This window comes from Micropterus dolomieu, linkage group LG07 (assembly GCF_021292245.1).
Source record: "Micropterus dolomieu isolate WLL.071019.BEF.003 ecotype Adirondacks linkage group LG07, ASM2129224v1, whole genome shotgun sequence".
Lineage (NCBI taxonomy): Eukaryota > Metazoa > Chordata > Actinopteri > Centrarchiformes > Centrarchidae > Micropterus > Micropterus dolomieu.
The window spans coordinates 21,486,925-21,504,064 of NC_060156.1; the positions used below are offsets into that span (position 1 = coordinate 21,486,925).

The 17,140-nt window shown below is 41.0% G+C and overlaps 3 protein-coding genes across 5 annotated transcripts in view; 1 reads left to right on the forward strand and 2 right to left on the reverse strand.

Annotated features, from left to right (window-relative positions):
- LOC123973447 (protein FAM124A) overlaps positions 1-971 on the reverse strand; it is a 30,076-nt gene extending 29,105 nt beyond the window's left edge. For both annotated transcript variants that reach the window (XM_046053486.1, XM_046053484.1), the window contains exon 1: positions 716-971. In XM_046053486.1, the coding sequence (XP_045909442.1) occupies positions 716-795 (80 nt within the window). In that variant the 5' untranslated portion in view covers positions 796-971. The remainder of the gene's footprint in view (positions 1-715) is intronic.
- Positions 972-4,952: 3,981 nt separating this feature from the next.
- tsn (translin) lies at positions 4,953-9,933 on the forward strand. The gene is made up of 6 exons (XM_046053571.1): positions 4,953-5,130; positions 5,768-5,861; positions 5,976-6,072; positions 6,496-6,611; positions 6,710-6,789; positions 8,015-9,933. The coding sequence occupies exons 1-6, from the start codon at positions 5,065-5,067 to the stop codon at positions 8,243-8,245; spliced, it is 684 nt and encodes a 227-aa protein (XP_045909527.1). The 5' UTR covers positions 4,953-5,064; the 3' UTR covers positions 8,246-9,933.
- The window catches only part of si:dkey-91i10.2 (uncharacterized protein LOC555224 homolog), a 30,208-nt gene continuing 22,624 nt past the window's right edge, over positions 9,557-17,140 (reverse strand). For both annotated transcript variants that reach the window (XM_046053570.1, XM_046053569.1), the window contains exons 6-7: positions 12,727-12,872; positions 9,557-12,421 (exon numbers count right to left, since the gene is read on the reverse strand). In XM_046053570.1, the coding sequence (XP_045909526.1) occupies positions 11,587-12,421; positions 12,727-12,872 (981 nt within the window). In that variant the 3' untranslated portion in view covers positions 9,557-11,586. The remainder of the gene's footprint in view (positions 12,422-12,726; positions 12,873-17,140) is intronic.

The window sequence follows — 17,140 nt, forward strand, 5'->3', positions numbered from 1 at the left end:
CCCCCCCCCCCCCCCCCCCCCACACACACACACACACACACACTCACTCACACAAACAAACAAACACAGGTCCTACACTACACAACATCCAGCAGTGACATACCGCGGGAGAAAGTGAGGTACATCTCTGTCTAATGGCTGAAAAAAGAGGGAACAATAAATTCATTTAACTCTCTTAGGTCAAAGCATTCTTGCATTAAGCTCATCTACAGTGTGACTGCACTCTCATTAACAACTGGGCTGGTGACTAGATTCAATCCAAGAGTAGCAGCACACATAAATAATAATCATAGGCTCATGATAATAAAATTTAGGACCTCCAATGATTGACTACGATAAATAAGCACAGCGGTCTAACGTAACTTTCCAGAATGATATAATAATAAAAACGTTTTTGTAGATATGAATGCGTAATAGACATGTAACATAAATCACATTAAGCTCTGCTGTCTGTTTTGTTTTGTCCTACGAGTTGTCAGGTCCGGTTTCGCTGGGATTTGTAACACCAAACCTCATTTAAAAATGTGTCGAAGGGGTTCACTAAGCCTACCTCGTAAAAAAAACTCAAGGCTACTGTATGTAGCCTACTCTGCTAAAAAAAACAACAACAACAAAAAACAAACAAACCAGAATCTATGAATATGCAAATACGCCTAGATTATTCTTTTGAAAGGTTTAAACATTTTTTAGTAATTAACTCGGAGGCTTCACTCACCCTCCAGTCTCGGCTCCTGAATCCACGCAGTCATCTTCTGCTGAGGTTTTCTCCATCTCAAAGGGTAGGCTGAACAACATTTAGCTGCATCGTTTCAAAGCGCAGAGGGAACGAATAAAAGAGGGGGTTTTTAAAAAGTAAAACACAGTACGGCTGAGACCCGCCGGTTACATGAACTAGTAGACAGTTTAGTGTGAGCTGGGTTTCTAACTCCTCACTTACAATGGGATGTCTGCTTAACTAGTTGGGAGCAACAGGCGACTGACTCTGTTTTTACTGAGTCAGCTGGGCTCTCAGATGATGCTTTCTGGAGCCGTCGGAAATCTGACAACTACAAATGAACCGCGCATGAGCGAGATTTGTAGTTACTATGGGAGTTTGATTTTGATTTTATAATAAAAAGTTAAAAATAAACGTTTCTTATTCATAATTATGAGATAATAAGTCATAATGCTGCACTCTGTACTAAAATCTGTAGCCCTTTTTATATACAGTCTATGGGAAAGCTTTTCACAGCCTACTGATTATAATAAAAATAGTTCCCTTAAGTAAATAAATGGTAATTATAAAAAACAGAAATAATTCTGCCATCCCAAAATGAGGTGATATTTGTGTTATTTTCAAACAGCAGTCTCACCGTTAACGTTCATTCTTACTACACAAAGGGCTTTAAAGGGTGTGGAGTAAGTAATAAGTTTTGCCAGTATTTCTCTGGCAATCTTCTTCAACTGTAATAAAAAGTTATGTTAAACTCTGCCACATGAAGAATCAATTAAGCTAAATAGGGCGGGCAGGAGTGAGACTGTTTCGCGTTTAATGTTGCTTTATATTTTGCAGCACATGAAGGTAACATTAGCATGTGTGCTACTTTGGCTCCATCAACAGGGTGAATGGGGTAATGCAGCTTGTCTGTCCACCAGAATCAACCCAGGCAAGCAGAGAAGAAGGTGTGGTGTATTGTATTACCTGCAAGCTGCAAACAATGCCGTTTCTGTTCATGAATGAAACCACACACCTGCTTGAAGACCCGACTTGTAAAAAGAACTATGGTTTCATTGTCTTGAATTAAATTTGATTAACACCACACTTTAAAGAGGTAGCCATAATTTGTTCAACAGACAAATTACAGAATTTATTACCATTCTTATTTTTATATGTCATGAAATGTGTGTTACTATGTTAAACATTACAGCTTGTGTAAAAGTGTGTGCTGGAAAGCTATATGAAAAAAATAATTAGCTTACTGAAAATGATTGATGGGGAAAGTATAGGCATCATTGTTGGTGGGCTGTCAAAGTGATAATAGATTAAAGGAATGTAGTAAAGCCTAACGGTTGTAGAAGATTAATGGGAATTAACTTTGATTTTCTTATTGTTATTACAGTTGACAGCTGCGGCTGAATGAAAATAAATAGCTGATAATGAATTCTTAAGTTGAGCCATTTGAATATCTTTTATTATTAAGAGTCCTATAATATTAATAACTATAGCCCCCATCTTCACACAAATCACTGGAGCGGTGTGACGTTCCCTGCTGCTTTAAATGCTCCACAATCATCCCGTTCCCCAAAAAACCCTCTATCTCTGGATTAAATGACAGCAGGCCTGTCGCCCTGATATCTGTATTCTTGAAGTCCTTTGAAAGACTGGTGTTGGTCCACCTGAAGGACATTACAGGCCCCCTGCTGGACCCCCTGCAGTTTGCCTAAAGGGCTAACAGGTCAGTGGATGATGCAGTCAACTTGGGACTGCATTACATCCTGCAACACCTCAACTCTCCAGGGACTTGTGCAAGGATCTTCTTCTTCTTCTTCTTCGTTCTTCCATTCCATATTTATATATTTCTACATTTATTTATGTCAACTGTATGTTTGTCTACGTGTAGCATCTTATCACCACAGCAAATTCCTCGTATGTGTAAAACACTACTTGGCAATAAAGCTCCTTCTGATTCTGATTCTGATTCTGATTCTTCTGTTCGTGGACTTCAGCTCGGCGTTCAACACCATCATCCCAGACATCCTCAGCACCAAACTCACCCAGCTCTCTGTGCCAGCCTCCACCTGTCAGTGGATCACAGACTTCCTGACTGACAGGAGTCAGCAGGTGAGGCTGGGAAACATCACATCCAGCACCTGGACTATCAGCACTGGCGCCCCCCAGGGGTGTGTGCTCTTCCCACTGCTCTTCTCCCTCTACACCAACGACTGCACCTCAGGAGACCCATCTGTCAAACTCCTGAAGTTCGCTGACGACACAACGGTCATCGGCCTCATCCGGGACGGTGATGAGTCGGCCAACAGACGGGAGGTTGATCAGCTGGCTCTCTGATGCGGTCAGAACAACCTGCAGCTTAACACGCTCAAAACTGTGGAGATGACCGTGGACTTCAGGAGGAGCCCCCCCACTCTGCCCCCCATCACCATACTCAACAGGCCTGTGTCTGCTGTGGAATCCTTCAGGTTTCTGGGTTCCACTATATCCCAGGACCTGAAGTGGGAGCCCAACATGGACACGATCATCAAGAAAGCCCAGCAGAGGATGTACTTCCTGCTCCAGCTCAGGAAGCTCAACCTGCCTAAGGAGCTGCTGATCCACTTCTACACAGCCATCATCTAGTCTGTCCTCTGCACCTCCATCACTGTCTGGTTTGGATCTGCCACCAAAAAGGACAAGGAGCAGACTACAATGGACAGTCAGGACAGCAGAAAAGATCATCGGTGCGAACCTGCCCTCCATTCAGGACCTATACATTTCCAGAGTCAGGAAATGGGCAGGAAACATCAATGCAGATCCATCTCAGCCAGGACACAACCTGTTCCAGCTCCTGCCCTCTGGTAGGCGCTTCAGAGCACTGTACGCCAAAACCAACAGACTCAGGAACAGTTTCTTCCCACAAGCCATCACTCTGATGAACAGCTGATTTCTGACTCAGGATCAATTCCTGTGCAATAACCCAGTAACTCTGCCTCTAATCAGCCACCTGTTTACTGGTCACCACTTATTATTTATTCATCATTCTCTATTTCAGTGCTGTTCTTGTTCATATTGTCATTTTGTATATTGAATATACTGTATACCAAATCCACCTACCTCAAGTACATAACACCTGCACATAATACTTATTTATTCCAGCATCCTTTGCTCCATCGCACTGTGTCCATGTATACATGTATGTCTACCTGTATATCACATCCACCTCTGACATATACATAATAGTAATTATTATGATAATAATAATTTACTCCTGCATCCTTTGCACTCTCCTCAGTGCACTATTGTCTCAATCAGTCTACACTGTTTTTGTTTCTGTTTATAGTGTGTATTTATTGTGTTCTCTATACTGTAGCCTGTGTCTGATTTTATTTTATCTTATTTTATAATTGTATTAATGTATAAGTAAGCACATCGTAAGCAATGTACAATCTTGAGTCAAATTCCTCGTATGAGTACATATATACCTGGCAATAAAAGCAGATTCTGATTCTGATTCTGACTGATTCTGAGTGTCATTGTTTACATACAAGATAGTCAAAATGTTTAGCTATGTTGTCAGTATAACAATGTAGGCTACTCTGTAGATATTTTCTGAGTAACCTATGGCACAAGGCTGCACTTTTTCTGTATGGCATATAGGCCTATATCAGTTTTCAGTAGCACAAAATTACACTGCAAGAGATTGGATTCCCTTTTCCTGTATGTACTGTAATCTGTCAACAGAGCATGTCAATGTGATGCAGAAAAGAAAAAAAGACTGGACTGTTTTACAGCGCTGCATAGCACAACAGAAAAACAAAAAACAAAATAAGAAATGTAAACATCCCTTAGGCTGAAGTTCCTGTATGTCAGCCTCAGATTCTTATCCACATTACAAAGGATATCTTCATCAATTTAGGACACATGTCTAATAGACATGTATAGGAAATATACTTGACAGATTATGACAACGTGTTCAACTATTCTGCATGTAGTGATTTGTACAATGAACTTATTGCTAGATGTTTTGGGGGGTAAGACTATTCAACAGAGCACCAGTAGAGTATAATAGGCCTACATTGTGATCAACATGAAATAAGCAATTGATAATTTAGATAATTATACATAATCATTTGGATATACGCGTCAAAACATTTGCAGTTCGTTCAAAAAGAATGAGAAATTGCTTCTACTGGAGAGACTTTTTTTTGTTTTTACTGGAGAGACACCGACGTGACGTTGGAAGTGATGACGTCATCGCCACGCGCCACACGAAGCACGGAGTCGGTTCTCGAGCACGTTGATGTTTTTTATGATTTAGCTGCAAACGGCTCATTATCTGCATCACCCGGACAGCCTGACTCTGATCAGAAATGTCTGTCACCGAGATGTTCAGTTATATTCAGGGCTTCCTGAGCGCCGACCAGGACGTCAGAGAGGTATGAATGAGCAGCAGCACGACAGCTGCAGCGCTGCAACCAGCATTAGCTCTCAGAGACAGTTAGCTAGCTAGTTAGCAGCTAACTGTCTCAATTAACGGAAGGCTATACTGGGCACATCGAGACATGAGCTTTTTTTGTGCCTATGATCCACTTAAAGTGTGTGATTTTGGGGGTGGTGGGGTAGAATAGTTGTTAATAGAAGATACGTTAAATTGAATTTATGGCTGGGAGATATGGCCAAAAATGTTATCACGATAAACAAAAAATCATAGTCGATATCGATAATTATTACAATTAATGTCAAATCATTATTCTGTTCAAATTTAAACGCTTATATTTGTTCCCGAGTCAAAGTTGAAGAAACTAGATGGTTAATTGTGGAAATACTTGATGCCAGTGGATCACTCAATAAATCTGATGTTTGAACATTCATTCAGAACAATGATGACGGAAATCTGAAAATTAAGTGCTAATTCGTTCGTGATTCAAATTAATTAAATCAATCATTTCTTGAACATTTGTTATATTTTTATTGAGGTAAATTATATCGCAATAATCATCATGATTGTTTTATTGCCTTAATTGAATTATATTCTATTAAGAAAACACTTACACTTGATGGACTTTGCTGCAGGATATCCGTAAGGTGGTCCAGACATTGGAGCAGACTGCCAGGGAAATACTAACGGTACTCCAGAGTGTCCACCAGCCATCTGGATTCAAAGAAAGTGAGTGTTTGACACAGTATGCCCTGTTTTGACGGGTACTGAATAATGTTTGTCTCTCCAAATGAGACTTTTTGATATTAAAAATGAGTCTTATTTTTTATTTTCTCCCATTAGTTCCCAGTAAATGTGCAAAGGCACGGGAGTTGTTCAGCACAGTCAGGACACAAATTGCAGACCTAAAAACAAAGTTTCCTGTGGAGCAGTATTACAGGTAAGAACCACTTTTCACAATGTTTGCATTTTTTCTGCTACCTAATTCAGTATTTTACATTGGATTAATTTCCTTATGCTGAGTATATATAAACCTTTCATCCAACTGTGAAATTGTTGAGCTGGAGCTCAACTTTAAGGCTGTAGCATGAAATAACCGAAAATGTATCTTAAGTCATAGACATATAACATGAAGTGAAATGCTAATCAAATGTGTGTTTGTGTGAGAAGTTACTAAGTGTACTAAACTAAACTTTGTTTTATTCAGGACAGAACAGTTACTTGACCAGCAGACTTACTAACTGTTTTATACATTTATTTTAATTTAAGTACCCAGAACTCCCTAGAAAGCAGAATTAATTGATAAAGGGTGGATATAGATAAAGTGTTTTATCTCTCTCTTACCTGTGTGATCCCACTTTAGGTTCCATGAACATTGGCGGTTTGTCCTGCAGCGTTTGGCTTTCTTAGCAGCCTTTGTTGTCTACCTGGAGACTGAAACTCTTGTGGTTCGAGAGGAAGTGGCCCAGATACTCGGCAGTAAGTGTCTAGTTGCCAGTTAGTGTGTAACTCTCACTTAGGAATGTGACTTTACTAAAAAAAATACAATAAAATTCTCTGTACTTTTCACCTTACAGTTGAAGTGGTGCGAGAGAAAGGCTTTCACCTGGATGTGGAGGACTACCTGGCAGGGGTGCTGATCATGGCTAGTGAACTGGTGAGTCTACCGTCGATTGCTCTGGTGCACCAACAATATACTCAGGCTAGAACAATGATTCTAACTAGGGATGAAACGGTATGAAAATTTCATATCACGATTATAGTGACCCAAATTATCACAGTTATCAGTATTATTACGCTATTGTAAAAATGTGCCGAAAAATATTAAAGTGTACTGATACACACACTGAAACCATTTCAACAAGTTTTATATTGAAAACTACAAATACTATTATTGCCATTTTGTTTGCATAAAAAATAAAATGCCACCAAATACATTTTGTAAACATGTGAAAATCATCTAAGTGTGCATTATCAAGATTTTATATGATATAGGTAATACAATGACCCTGTGGACAATTACATGAAAACAAATAAGTCTTTAGAAGACAGTGATAGTAACTGCAATGAGCCCCAAAACTGATAAATACAGAGGAGTCTGTAGCGTTTCTAGATATGCTGGTTGGTTGACTAAACTGCGTAACGTGTTATCATGTGCAGTGGACGAATAGATTCTGCCTACACACACAGCAACAGAACGTGTAGCGTCTTTACAAGAGCAGCAACACTGAGAGCTTCAGTTTACAAGCTGTTAGCAAGTCAGAGAGACAAACCAAAGTTAAAAGTTAACTCACCCTGCGTTCACTATAAGGTTTTCTTCATTCAAGTTTCCCTCAGCACTCTCTTAAAAACTAAACTACAACCAGACTTCAGAGTGACCCAAACAAACCCACGTTGCATTCTGCGCATGCGCGCCTGCTTCTGGGAGACGCTGGACAGTGTTTGCCGTGAGATTATATAATATTAACCGTACCCAGTTATCATGGTAATTAAAATGTGTACGGTAATAATAACTTTTGGGAATTTTACCATGGTTTACCGTTAAACCGGTAATCATTTCATCCCTAATTGTAACTCCATTGCTTATTAAAATAGAATCATACATCAGGGTTCCCCTTTGTCCTGGAATTCTTTAAGGGCCCCCTATACACTGCATGTTTGTGCTGTAGCAGATCAAAGTTGAAAGTCATGAGAGAAACATGGTGAAATATCTGGTTGTGAAACCACAACAGTGGTCTTAGAGCACACTGTGAGACATGTCCACCGACGTATGACCTAGAACTCTGGTGACCAAAGACCTGTCAGATATCAAGGACAAAACTCTCACAATTTAACGGCTGTTATTTCAAGCGCTTGATCTGTGCTGTTGTTTCTTCCTCCAGTCACGGTTGGCTGTAAACAGTGTCACAGCAGGAGACTACACCCGGCCGCTCCGTATCTCCAACTTCATCAACGAGCTGGACTCAGGCTTCCGCCTGCTCAACCTGAAGAATGACCCGCTGCGGAAGCGCTACGACGGCCTCAAGTATGACGTGAAGAAGATCGAGGAGGTGGTTTATGACCTGTCAATTCGCGGCCTGGCCAAGGAGCCAGAGTCTGGCATGGACAAGTAGAGCTGAGAGGTGTTGAATGGCTGTGGGAGACGGAGGAGAAGGAGGAGGGACCTCTCCACGGCTGCTGCACCTTACCCCACTGGGAAGGCAAAACCCAGGGATCCACCTGAGGCCCCAGCAGCTGAAGACAGACTGTGTGAGTGTGTGTTTGTGCGAATGCATGCGTGAGAAGTGCTTTAGATGGATGGCAGTCTGTCAGAAGGGTGGCAGAGACGACGACTGAGCTTGGCACCCTTGTTCAGTGGCTTTAGATTGAAAGGTTCAGTTTGTTGCTGGTTTTCAGAAATCTCAGCTTCATCTGATGTTATTGTTTCACTGAGTTTGTTTTGCAACTGTTTGATCTAATTTGCCACAGTCACCTTCAGTTACATTATATTGATGTTTAATTCATTGGAAAAGATAGGCGGAGATCAGAGTGGAGTGTCCCATCCATGCAGAGCTTATTTTTTGTCGATGTTTGTGATGTTTAGTTGCAAAAAAAAAAACCAGGAACTGTGTTTGTGTTGTTCACCAGATGAGTCCACGCCTGGTGGCATTTCTTAGGACTGAATTATTGTCAAAAAAAATACAGCAATCCAGGAGCCTCATTTATGGGGGAATATTTTTGCAACAATCAGACGAGTAAATCAAGAATCCAAAAATACAGAAGGCAGTAACAACCAATGAATGTCTTACAGCATTCTTACCAGATTTTGATCATTTCTTACTTTCATGAAGAAGCCTTTGTTTGGATTTTGATTATTAGCACCTAACCTGCATATACAGCAGCTACCTAATTTTTTAAAAATGAGGCTCCAGGTGAGGTAGAGCCAAAGAAATGATAAAGATGCACTTCATATGACATAAAGGTACTGTGTTTAGTTGGGGGGGGGGGGGTAATTTTTTCAACAAACTGTGCCAATAAACATGTCTGTTGAGCCTTTTTAAAATTTTGATTGTCAGGTGAAGCTTTCTCTGGAAATCCATGAGCAAATACAAAGTAGTCAGAATGTCATGTACTGCATGTTAACAGTTTTTCTTGTTTTTTTTCCACTTAAATGTCTTGGCAGGTTTGTTTCTACTGTCAACATCCACGCTTCTGTTTGCTTCTATACTGTAGTGGAGCTGGATTGTATTTTCTAGAAATGATTCACTTTCACTCTTTTCCATCTTGTGATAAGTGCATTCCACTTGTACTGTATGTATTCATGTCTTTGAATCAGTTGTCCTAAAAGATGCTTAAAATTACTGTAAATATATTTCTACATTCTACGTTTGCAGCTTCATCAGATTTTACAAGTTTACATATTGCACAGAAAAACACAAGCAAGGTTGTGTTTAAAATCTTTTAATATAATTCACAATATATTACATTGGGGAAATAATACATTAGGTCTTTCAAATGCAACACAAAACCAAAAGAAACCATATGCAACTCAGCAGGCTTTGTTTTTTTTATATGTTGAAAGGGTTGAAACCATGTCCTATGACAGCGCACGAGTATTGGTGTGGAGCTGAGCAGCCCTGCCCTCCAAAACACAGTGATTTGCTACCTCTTCTAGTGCTACTTTATATCAAACATGAAACAGTATCAGTCTTAAATAGTGGATTTGGTTTGATGACTGTATTGCGTTGACCTGCTGAAATCTGCTTCGGTCAACTAGGTTCCTTCTAATATGAATAATTGTGAATAAAAAAATGACATGTTACACTGGAGAGCATTCTATTACTGAATCATAATAAAGTGCATTAAACAAAAAGCTTTCATAAATGAAAACACACTAAAACAAGAGAGGACCAGGTGATCACTGTCAGAGGAATAATTATATTGCCTGTAAATCGTCCTTAAGTACCAACAGAGGGCTGTGTAGTCTGGATCCCAGATATAAATGCTACTGTGACAGGTTGCAAATATTTCAGTATGTTTTAGCATAACAGTAATCAAGTACCAAGGCACAACAGCTCATCGCTAAGTCACATAACACACAGTTAAAACCGTGTCATGACGAGATGGGTGGGATGGGTTTATTTTTTTGAGTCAAGTAAAATTGCCAAAATTGTCGTGACCTCAGCAGAGAGATTTCATGGTATGACAATATAAAGATAGCATATATATGTATACTCATTTCAAACCTATTCGAGTTCTTTACAAACTCTCAGTGCTGATATAAGTAAATAGGTTAGTTTGATTGACACAATTTTGATCTCTGAAATGTTTGTACTTGTAAATTAAATAACTAAGCCATTCTTCACTATTTTTGTAGACCGAATGATCAGATTAATTGATAATGCAAATAACTGTTTGTGGCAACCCTACAAATAGATCTATCAAATAATCTGTCCCATGGCCCGATCCGTGCAACCCCACATGGGGTCCCGAACCAAAGGCTGAAAAACTCTGCACTTAACACGTGGGGGGAAACTGTGGTGTTTGACATGATGTTAACACAAAGGAGACTGACTAGACTTCTCACAAACTGCGTTCATGGCACTAACATTATCTTAACTCCAGTGACTGAGTGGGACAGAGACTTCCTTGGTGTAAGGATGATGAAGGGAAGCTTTACCAATGTCAAACATGTTCAGATTTGAGACCTGAATCTGCCACATGACACTAGGTAACAGCGCGCGTTAGAGCAGAATAAAGACCTGAAGGAAATCTTGAGAAATTAAATACATACAGTAGCTACTTATTTTGAAACTGGTAGAGATTATTGCTGTTTTGTGACTTCTCATTTAAACACAGTGATACAGGAGGTATGTTCAGCCTGCTGGGGAGGCTTTGCTCAACTGCATCTCTGGCAGTGAAAGTTGCTCTACCGTCAACATACAGTAGAGGGCGGCACACAGAGAGGTGAGGGCAGTGACGACAGAAACCACTGGACAAAGCTCTTGACCACATTTCCATCTCTTCATACTAAAACAAATGTTTCCCCTTTCGACTGTCTTGTATAAAAAAATTAGATTACAATTTTTGTTTTTGCAATCAGTCATGTTCAGTCATGCTTTCCAACAAACGCACCTTATTTACCTAAACCCTGCTCTTTCTACATGAGCAAACAGTCTTTACAATCAAGGCTGACAAGCCCAAGGTTTTTGGTTGTCCAAGAATCAGATCTTTTGTTAACAACTTAAATCTTCATACACGATTGTATGAAAGTATGTTGCACTTATTGTTTTGTAAGAAAAAAAGTGCTAGATCTTTTTCTTACCCTTCCGAGACTTTGAGAAAGATTTTATTTTACTGAAGTCTAACATGTTATAACAGTGGCGTCATTCAAACGTTTCTTGTTGTCAGTTTAGGTTTGCTGTACAAGGATTTGGGTTATTTACAGTGTAACAAAGGCTGGGGACAGTTGGTCTCAGGAGCGGGTCTGGTTTGTGTTGATCATGATGTTGGGCAAAGCATTGCGTCTTTTTCTCCAGGTGCCCAAGTCTCGGGCATATCTCTTAATCTGATGGAACCACTGCTGGGTGCGAGATTTGTCCGAGGCTCGGAAAACGAAAGACTCCCGACGAATATCGAGCACCTCAAATGTGTCCTCACAGTCCGGATCTGTTGACACCACGCAGTTACCCAGACGTATGGGCTCTCTCAGCACTGTGAACTTTCCGCTGCTCTTGTCCTTGATTAGAACCAGCACTCCATCCCGAATGCTCTCTCCACCCCCCTCCCCCTGGTCCCCCCCTGCCCCCAGGTCGGTGCCCTGTCCTGGGGCTTCACTGGGCCGCTGTGTGCTCACCATCAGCAGACTCTGGACATTTTGAAACTTGAGGGCCTTGCTGCCCTTTTTCATCCACTGACCATCTGGTGGCTGGGACAACTGGAGGGGACCCTCCATGACAAATCGTGTGTTTTCTCTCGCCCAGCCCACGGTCTTCATTGATACCTCTCGCATCTCGATGTTGATGACCTCCCGGTTTTTGCGGCTGTCACGGCGGAATGAGCGGAGGGACCAGGTGACGCCGTTGCCCTCCTGCTTGGTCTTCATGTTGATGTGCTCCAAATGGGATTCTACCCGACTCTTAGCCTCACGGAGACGTGCATAGTCGGGGTGACATTCGGGAGTGACTTTAATGATGCGGCTCAATAGAAGCGGGTATTTAGTCACTCGCTGGAGGGGTGCCATGAGGAAGGAGCGCAAGTTCATACGACGCAGTGCCGTGTTGTCATTCTGGGAAACATCCAGGAAGATTCTGAGAAGACAAAAGAGACAAAATTAAGTTGAAAACAGAGATACTCTGTGCATGTCCTGGGAAAACTTGATTAATGTGAATCAAAAGGCAGCATGACTCATGGCTGAGCTGTGGTTCTGTCTAAAAATATGAATCATTGCAGCTCTACTCTCAAAATAGAACTTCTTTTGAATAAGTGATAACCCACTGTCTTTTCCATTAAGAATTATACAGAAGAGCCGTGGCAAGAACTAGAGAAAGCTCCCAGAGTAACTTTTTCAGCTCACAGGCTAACTGGAAAAAGAATGATGGTATTTGGTATGTACCTGAGCAGTTCTTTCTCCTTCTCCAGCGTGTTGAGCATGTTGACCGAGGTAGACTGCTGCAGGCAGTAGGTCTGGAAGGCAGGCAGCATGTTGACAAACTCCAGAAAGATCTCTCCTATGTACACGGTCAGCAGATCTTCATCTCCCTGGGGTCAAACCACATGAGACAAAATGTCAATGTTCAACTAATTTACATCTTGCACTTGGAAACAATTGGTTTTAACAAATCGTTGTTTTATTATCGTGTCTCAAAGATCTGCTGCCAGTAAAATTCACCAAAATTGTTAAATTTGGCACAAATATTTAATAATAATTCTTATAGCGCCTTTAACGGGACCCAAGGACGCTTTACACATAACTACAGAGACAGCGCAATAAAAGTCATTCAGGGTTGAATGCCTTTATAAAGAGGTGGATTTTTAGGAGGTTTTTGAAAGTGTCCAGAGAGGGAGCATTTCGGATCTCTGTGGGGATGGAGTTCCAGAGGCAACTTGCTCAAACAAGTAAAAAGACTGTTACAGTAATCTAAATGAGAGGAAATAAAAGCATGAATGATCATCTCCAACTCAACCTTTGACACCAGTGTTCTTAATTCAGTTACAGCATACAGTGGCGTTCAGGTGAACAGTGAGGCAGCAGGACTGACAAGGCAAAAGAGCACATCTTAACCATGTTGGCTGTTTTGACCTTGGAAAAAGCATTTGATCAAACAATCTCTCCCCCACCACATTTTTAACATTAAACACTTAATTTCCTGCATTCTGGTGAAATTTTCTTATTGCTTACACTTCATTATGCTCTACTGACCATAAACACACATCCCTCATGTAAAGTTTTGATTTATTTTTGATTGAAGTGTAAGAAATGTGTTAGTATGTGCCTTACCAGCTTACCTTGTTTAGCCCATTAATATTGGTCATGTCAGAAAGGGATTTGACTAGAGCAAAGGCATATATATATTTTATGTATGCTATGTTACCTGTGAGCCATGTAAACAATTTGCCACTGCTGCACAGTCACACCTGACACTGCATTGCTTTCACTACTACCTTTAAAACAGTCTGTCTCTGTTATAAGCCTGAATGGAAACCTCTTCTAGAAAAATCCTCATAAAGTCTGTTAAGACTGCTGCTGGCTGTACTTCTCTGGCTGTGATGGTACTGAATTTGGATCAACTGTGCTCGTACTGGTTTATGATCCAGCATCTACTGTACTGACAAATTTAAGCATAGCCCCTGTAAATAATAGATATCTATACTTGCTAGATATTAATGTTATCAACTCATCAGGCCCATACAAACTGGCTCCCGGGTTTCCTTTTATCATTCAATATCGATAATTATCAAGATAAATGTCAATCATGATTTCTATCGAGTTTAAAGGTTATTTTTTGCTCCTTAGTGAAAGCTGAGGAAACCAGATATTGTGGTTTAAACTATTCTTTATGGTCAGACCATGAAAATCACTTAACAAGTGGATCACAAATCTGACAATTATACTGTGGGAATTATTGTTAGGCTATTGTTTTATTGTCCAGCTCTAATTTATATGACTCGAATAAGTGATGTTATAAGTGATATTATTTACTGAAAGATGTAGTCTACATCCATATTGCCCAGTCTGCCCCACTAATCAACATTGTAATAGTCAATGTGAATCCACTGCTTTCCATCTTGCATTAGTTCATAGTTGTAACTAAACCTTCACTGAGAGACAGATAATCACTGCCTTGTTTTAAAATGATGTGGGCCTATGAGGAGTACCATCACATCTGTGTGCTGTCTGGTCTCACTAATGTTGCTGCTGGAATGCAATAAAGTCCGGCTGTGGACTGTAGCACCACTCAGCCGGATACGCGAGTTTCATTTCGTGCACGCGCATATGAGCGCATGTTCACGCGCGACGTAGTTATCATTTCCATGCTGCAGTTCATAAGCATCACTGACCGTCGGCGTGTATCAAAGGTAATAAATATGTTTTTCACTCTAATAGTTCAGTCACAGTCTGACAAGCAACCAAGATATAAACAGACCTAGTTGCGCTGCTCTCAGAGTTAAGTGCAATTTATACTTCTGCGACGGCGTAGCCCCCACGTAGCCCCTATACCGTCAGTCACCTACGCCGTAGCCTGACGTGCACCTCCTCAAAAATGTAACAACACTTCGAGGCGACGTGGACCATAAGCCTTCCTTCCGGCAGACTAGACGCATCTGTGGGGTATTGCTGCCCTCCTCTATTCGTTATTCACATAAGTTATTCACATTCTTCTTCTTCTTCTTTGGGGTTTTGTGGCGGTTGACATCCAAAGTTTTGCATTACCGCCACCTACTGAATGAAATGGTTTCCTAATTCAATTCAATTTATTCAATTTTATTTATATAGCGCCAAATCACAACAACAGTTATCTCACAGCGCTTTTCATAAAAGAGCAGGTCTAGACCATACTCCGACCGTATTTACAGAAGCCCAACAATGCGATATATTTACAGTTACTACCCAATGTTCTCCCCTTCCGTTGTCCGTACATTGTCGGGTTCTATGAGTCAGACTCAATAGTCTGAGATGATGTAAATCCTTCCCTCAGAGTTGTGTCTATTTCTTCCCCTTATATGTCTGCAATGCCTAGGAATCTCCTTGCTGCATCCAGTACCATCTTGATCCTTTCTGACTTGTTCTTAATTTCCACAGCACAGTTAACCACCATAGCAATAAATGCAAGGAATTGCTTCTTGTCCATGCATTTCACATTCTGATCCTCTCACTTCTTTTTCGGCTCTTGTTCCTCTTGTACTGCTGCTTGTTCATCCTTTCTTCAGTCTCTTGGTAGCTTCAGCGTATGTTAGACCCTCTTCTGCTCTGATTTTGCTCACTTTTATTTGTTTTATTTTTTCCGGACATTGCGCTGACCCCGCATGATGATTTCCCGCACAGTGAATGCATTTAGCTTGTTCTTGTTTCTCTTCACATACCTTTCTTTTACAGTTGTCCTTCCCACATCTTCTGACTCCTCTACATACTGCTGCTACATGTCCATACTCCTGGCAACAGAAGCACCTTAATGGAGCTCTTTCATAAGGCCTCTCCTTGGAACATAAGCTGCGTTTTGACCAGAGGAACTATACCCCAGAATTAGGAACCTTTGGAGGAACTGTTATTAAATGTGTAACAAACTTTATCGCGTGTCTCCTCATTATAGCTCCCACACAAAAAAAGCTGCTTTAATGGTCAAGCTATGCCTATAGTTTTTCATTATATTCCAGTCAAATCTGATGTTCATTTATAAATGTTGCTCGTGGATCGTGGTTACAAATGATGATGCCTGTGCATCGCAGTGTACAGCCAGGCCTACAGCCTACGTCAGCTGGTTAATCTGCCTAATCTTTGCAGGTCTTTAGACCACGGTGGAAACGCACACAACAGTGGGCTGAAGGAACCTTTTAGTTCCTTGAAAAGAGATCTGGGGACTTAAAAGTCCCTGGTACTTTTGGTCAAAAAACGCCTATATGTAGTCTAGATAGACCCTCTCAGGTAAATCTCCCACAAAAGTCAGGCACACTGAATTACTTTCCTCCATTTCTCCTTGACGGAATCTTGTCAGTCTTGCCACAGTCGCCTCACAGACATTTTCAATGTTCCAAAAGTCCTCGTCTTCCACTGACAATGGTACGCCACTTATTACTCCTTTCTTTTTGTTTTTTTCCCCCGAGTGGGAAGCATTTCAAACAGCTGAAATCTTTATACATTTTAATCCTCAACGCTTGGTCTCTCTGATGCCTTGAAACACAGTCAATGACAACCATCCCACTCCTTGTTATTTTGATGGACCGAACATCTCAACAAACTTTCCAACCTCGTGCGAGTCCTTGAAGATCCCATCCGTTCTTGTCACTGCTATCATTCCTACTTGAAACCTCTCATCTGTTGATGGCTGCCATCACTTGAATCACTATCCTTCTTCCTATTCACAACTCCTCTTGTGTCTTCTTCGTTCTCCACACTCTCCTCTGACTCCATTTTTCGCGCCGGTTCCTTGTTTCTCTCTGTGATTGGTCGGCTGGGTAGCCTCGCAATGCCTCCGAGCCGACCGGAAGTACCCCGCGCTTTGAAGTAACATTTACTAGCGGCCAAAACGGCGGCTGTAACACAGTGAATCAATATATTTGACCGCACTGGCCCAGCACCGGTTACCAATACAAGCAGGAGTCAGTTTCATTACCCTCTTTCTGACTTACACACAGATTGTCTCTGCCCTACATATCCCACCTTACTACCCTCTTTAGAGTCTTTGTACAGTGGTTCTCTAACCTAGATTTAACAAACAATCCTTGGGTGATAGAGCCATTCCTCTCTGAGCACCGAGTTTCTACTTCTTGAGTCAGGCTCTGTTGAGATTTTGAAATCTAGAAAACCACTT